General features: G+C 55.5%; 1 protein-coding gene across 1 annotated transcript in view; it reads right to left on the bottom strand.

The window, feature by feature from the left end:
• The window catches only part of CUNH8orf74 (chromosome unknown C8orf74 homolog), a 14,987-nt gene extending 11,437 nt beyond the window's left edge, over positions 1 to 3,550 (bottom strand). The window contains exons 1-2 of the mRNA XM_004630756.1: positions 3,503 to 3,550; positions 1,956 to 2,148 (exon numbers count right to left, since the gene is read on the bottom strand). Coding sequence (XP_004630813.1) covers positions 1,956 to 2,148; positions 3,503 to 3,550 — 241 coding nt within the window. The remainder of the gene's footprint in view (positions 1 to 1,955; positions 2,149 to 3,502) is intronic.
• Between the last annotated feature and the right edge of the window lie 2,155 nt (positions 3,551 to 5,705).

Raw genomic sequence — 5,705 nt, 5'->3', positions numbered from 1 at the left:
AAGCGCTTACTCCACTGAGCCATCTCCCTGGCCCTTTAAATATATTTTTTGTTATAGTTTTTGAATTTTGATCTTTCAAGATTTTGCTTTGAGTATTTTCTAATGCTGCCATTTGTGGTTATGGGATCTGAGATCGTGGCTTCTGGTTATGGCGCACGCCCTGTCCAAACCCAGGTGGTATGGCTCAGACAGAACTGGATGGGGAGGGAAGGGAAGATCCAGGGTCGGGCCGGCAGTTCGCAGTGCAGCGCATGCACAGCCTGTGCCGAGGCCCTGGGGTCCATCTCAGCACTCCATCCCCAAGACAAGGGGTAAGGCGCAAGCTGGGCAGAACCACAGCAGACCCAGTGGAGCCAAGCCAGGGGCAGGGAAGGCAGGCGATATCAGCGATGGTGCCACGGCAACAAGTTCTGGAGAACTGGTCTGGGTGAAGCTGAGCCCGTGGGAGCCCGAGACACACCTGGGTGTGGGTGTAGTCATGACAACAGACTCCTTGGCTTATCTAAGAAATTCTTTTGCAGCAGGCCAGGAACAGGGCTCACCCAGGGGCCGTTCCTCCTCCATGTCCGCAACACCCACACTTCTTGAGGTTTCAGAGGAAGGAAGGAGGAGGAAACCAGCAGCTGCATGGGCCAGGGTCAAGTGGGAAAAGATGGGAGGAGGAAGGATTTCAGGGCTGCTGCCCCAGTGTGTATCAGTGTACATAATTCGGACAGTCTGTGTGCTCGTGGGCTACATAAACAGAAGCACTGTGGCCAGGACTGAGGAGGTGATAAAGCCTCCCCTTTCCCATCATTGATCAAGTTGCAGGCCCATTTGTATCTGGATCCCAGATTTTCAGAACAATGTTGAAAACACAAGTATGAGTTGGGCTTCTGAATAAGGAATGAGGGGCCCAAGGAAGAGGGTAACCCTGTCTTGGGGGGCTGCTGGGCCACCCACAGTGCAGGTTGAGGTTTTTGCTGGCTATGCTGCTCTCGGGCGGGGCTGTGCCCAGGAGCACACAGCCGGGTCCAGTCCTGGAGGTTGCTCTGCTGGGCACTGCGAGCGGGCTCGTAGGGTGGCCAGTGGGCTGGGGTGGGGGCTGCCTCTGAGGCCCTCTCTCCGGCCTGAGCCTCAGAATGGCCATACCAGCTGGACTGAAACACCTGGGCTAGGGCTGCACAGAGGCTGGAGGGGGCCATGCCAGGTGCCCAGGGAGCCCGGAGCCTTAAGTCCTCTGTGCCCGGGAGCGCAGCCTGCAGTGGGGGAACCACAGCACTTGTGGGGGCTGAGATGCAGGAGTGGGAGACTGACCACAGGGAGCTCTGGACACGGCAGGGCATGGTGCCTTGCCCAGGGACAGTGACCGTGATGTCGGTGCCTGGGGGACAGAGACACTGTGCCCTGGGCCAGGACTGGGGGTGTCAAGCAGCTGCGTCCTCGGCTGGCACTCTTGGCTCATGCCAAAAAGCAGAGCAGCACCCCAGCTCCCTGCCACATGTGACAACTCCCAGCACCCTTCCCCAGGAGGCAGCTTCAAATCAAATACGACACGCAAAGGAGCTGCGAGGCACCACAGGAACTTTTCCCCAGTCTCCTTCAAGGGGACGGCCATCCTCTCACAGGCTTCTCCTGAGCACAGTGGTTACCTCCTCACACACACTGTGGCCCTGGTCCCCCCATCTTGCTGTGACCAGAGGGATGTACCCCAGACATGCAGCCCACCAGGGACAGGAAGTGACCCCACCATGGGGGAGGGCTGCCTGCTGTTTGCTGGTATGGTGGAGTCCATGGAAGGCATCAGCAGGGTGGCACGCCCGATCCAGGCCACAAAAGCAAAGCAGAAAAAAACAAAAGCAAGCCTGTAGGCCGCCCTGACACAGACAGCACAGAACCTGTGCATTTGGCTCCTCCTGGAGAGCACAGCCGGGCTCCTCCTGGGTGGTGGCCCCCCACTCAGCCCTGTGTGGTACCTTTGGTCTCCACCAGCAGCTCCTCGGTGAACTTGACAGCCCGCGCCACCTCCAGCCAGGGGAAGCCTCCTCCCGCTGCGAAGAGGACGCTGTCATAGAGGGCGTCCAGCAAGATGCTCCTGCGCAGGTTCCAGCGCCCATCCTGCTCCTCCCAGTGCAGCAGTCTCCGCAGGTGCTCCTGGCCTCTCTGTTTCTGCGGACATCAGAGGTGTCCTTACTGGAGACCCAGGGCAGGAGATATGCCAGCTCTCCAGAGCAGGAAAGGAGCCCGGGGCGTGGGACACCAGGAGGAATCTCCCTTTGTGTCTAGACAGCTCCCTCTGCCCTGCCCTGCTGGAGACCCATTCATTCATTTTTTTTTTAATTTAATTTTATTTATTTATTTGTGTGTGTGTGTGTGTGTGTGTGTGTGTGTGTGTGGCCAGCTCAGCCCACCAGGGGGCGGGGCTGGGTGGCATGTGGTGCTGGGGGATTGAACCCCGGTCCCTATGCTTTGCTAAGCTTGTTCTAAGTAGGTGCTTTAGACCACTGAGCCATCTCACCAGCCCCCATTCATTCATTTTTTAAAAAGCTTTTCTTTCGAGTTCTTATCCCAGCTGCTGGAGCCCTAGTTGTGAGTGCTTCCATGGACTCGAAGTTCTAAATGATGTTATCTCTTCTCCCTTCCCTAAAATAAAAATTAATTTCTTTTCTAAACTACCATACATTTAACTAGCTATCTTACTGGTTTGATAATGAAATTTATAGTAAAGTGCAAATGACTAAGGAGAAGCCTCTTTATCTGTTTATTTCTCCAAGTCGGAGATCAAACCCACCATGTTCACTGCGCTACACCCCATCCCTGTTTTATTTTTGGATTTTGAGACAGGGTCTCCCTAAGTTGTTAAGCTGTCTAGGCTGGGTTTGAACTTGTGATCCTCCTGCCTCAGCATTCCAGACTTTTGGGATCCCAACAGTGGGTCACCACACCTGCCAAGGAGTGAGTCTTGCTGGACAGAATTCCAGGCGCTCTGGTGCCCGGGCAAAGCCCGGCAGAGAGACCTGCCCCATGTGCAGGTGAGAGCCCTCTTGCTTTGTTCTATGACTCTAAACGGTCACCGACACCTCCCATGGGGGCGAAAGGGCTGTGGGGATGTGGAGACACACACATAAACATGAGTGCTGCTCTCCTGGAGCACGGAGGGTCGGGGAGGATTCTGAGGTGAGCAGAGGCAGAGCCGGGGCCAGGGGAGCCAGCACCGTGTCCTCAGCCCCTGCAGTCCCCCTCCCATCGAGAGCTCTCCTCTGCACCTGGGCACCAGTCCGCTCTTCCTCCACCCTGGGTCCTACACTGAGGCTTTGGGGGGCACATTCCTCTTTCCTCCTGTAGTCCTGCACCTGGGGTCTCCAGAAGGCCCTGGGCTGCTAAGCACAGGATGCTGGCTGTACCCACTCTCTGGTCTCAGGGGTGCTGTGCTGGGTGAAGGCTGTGGTATCTTCCTGCTGGGCTACCCCAGAGCCACGCTAGCACGCATCGCTCCCTAGACCTGAGGTGATGCCCCCCTCACCGGCAGCTGGAAGACTTCTTTTACTCCCTGCGGTGTTAACAGTGCCATGGCCCTGCCTCTGGTTGCTAGGAGACCTCACCCAGATGCAGGAGGTTCTAGAACAGGAGGGTGGTGCCAGCTTTGTTAGGGCCCAGGCAGCTTTGGCCTTTGGGGCCTCTTTCCTTCTGGCCCTCTTCTCCACAGTGCCCTCCTGGGTCCTCATGCTGTGCCAGTGCAGGCGGGGACCTCCGGCCCATTTTCCGTTCGCTTCTGTCTTTCCATGTGCTGTCCAGCAGTGAGCAGTTTTAAACACATGCACACACACACAGACACACACACACAGACACACACACACACAGACACATACATGGACACACCTCTCATCCTTCCCAGCTCTCCAATTCCAGCAGGCATCCCCGTCCTCCCCATCTTGGGATCTGCATCCAGGAAAGCTGTGCCCGTCACTGTCCTCTCAAGCGCCTGTTGCCTCCTCCCTCAGGGCCTGGAGTCCTTTGCTGGCCCACACCCTCTGTGATTCTTCATTTTTAGCCTCATGATGGTGTTTTGGGGTGCTGGAAGCAGCTCTACAGGAGTGTCCCCAAGTGTGGCACCCAGCTCCCTTGGCCCTGCTGTGATGAGGAGCCCAGGCTCTACCTCCTGCCAGCTTTGGCCTCCTCTGTGCTGGGAGCGAAGGGGGCCCAAGGTATCCTGGGGGCAAAGCTGTCCCCACCCATGTGCAGAGCCCCAGCTGGGGACACTGATGGCAGCAGTCTTCCCCAAGGCAGCCCAGCTGCTGTCTCTCTAAGTGCATCCCAGTCCCTCACCTGTAGATCTTGCCAACCCGTGGGATTTGCCCTGCTGGTCCTGGGCTGCTGTCCCCATCCCACTCTGCCTGATGACTCTTAGGCCTCCATGTCCACTCCATTAGCTGGTGCCGAGGCCCTTCCCTGAGCCCTGTCACATCATGGGAACACTCTGCACCTTGTCACTTCCTTTTAGCCATCTGATAACTTGTTTGGAGTCCCCCACACAATCGGCAAGGCCAACAGCCTGGCTGAGTTTTAGCTGTGACTTTTTATTCACCACGATGCAAGACTGGCAGGTCGTACATGCACAGGGGTTGGTGCTTGGCGGTGACTGCATTTGCTGTAGCTCTTGCAACATTGCAGTCCATGTGTCTGGGTGGTCACCTTGCCTTCGAGCCTACTTGCCTTGAAAGGGTGGGGACTATGTCTTTGGGCCTCTGGAATCTAGGGCCCACTGAAGTCTCAATAAGTATCTGTGAGTTGAACACTCAGGGTGCCACAAAGTGATACCAACAGAGGAGTCGGTCATGGAGCCTCTCGGAGTGGGATTATAGAGCTTCATTGGGGACCCTGGTCCTTACAGGTGGCCATGGGGCCTGCAGTGAAACCTTCATGCTGGGACAATGAGGCCTCCACACTGCAGGTAAGTCTAAAGTCGCATTCACCTACCTGCTTGCATCAGGCTGGGAGACACACAATAGCGTGTGGACTTGTCCTTGGCTCAGGGAGGATTTAACCGCCATCTTTTCTTTTTATCTTTTCTCAGCAGCATCATCAACATTAGTTTGTCTTCTTTGTTATCCACCTTGATCCCCTTCAGGACATCAGCTTGGATTCCAGGAAGGCGGTCACACTATCTCTAAGCACTTTGTCTGGGAGAGGCCTTGGATTCTCTCCCCCAGCCCTCAGTGCCTTCACTTTCCAGACAGTGGGCTGCAGCTGGAGGAGCCAAAACGATGGCACCATGGCTCAGATGTTGGAGTTGAGACGTGGATTCCAGCCTCAGTTCCCAAACTGGTGAAGTTTCGCCCACAGCCTGCTCCCTCCCTCCTCGTCAGATGCAGGAGCCCATTTGGTGGTAACATCTGAATGTCTGATCAACACCAGGCTCGGTGCTGCTGAGAAGGTGTTAGGGAGGTGTGCCTGACATCTGTGGGCTGTTCACTGTGAGCAAACAGGTTGCTCTCAATATTAGGGAGAGCCTTGCCCAATCAGTTGAAGAACTTGAGAAGAAAATGGAGATTTCCGAAAAAGAAGAAATTTTTTTTCAGGAAAGGCTGCAGATTCAGCCTGAGGTCCTAGCCTGCTGACTTCCCAGGCCATGTGAGGCAATACCCTGAGATAGATAGACAGGTAGATAGACAGACAGACAGACAGATAGATGATACATAGATACCTGTCTATTTTATCTATCTCCA

This window comes from Octodon degus, unplaced genomic scaffold (assembly GCF_000260255.1).
Source record: "Octodon degus isolate 3935 unplaced genomic scaffold, OctDeg1.0 scaffold00036, whole genome shotgun sequence".
Classification (NCBI taxonomy): domain Eukaryota; kingdom Metazoa; phylum Chordata; class Mammalia; order Rodentia; family Octodontidae; genus Octodon; species Octodon degus.
This window is presented reverse-complemented; position numbering and strand designations above follow the sequence as displayed.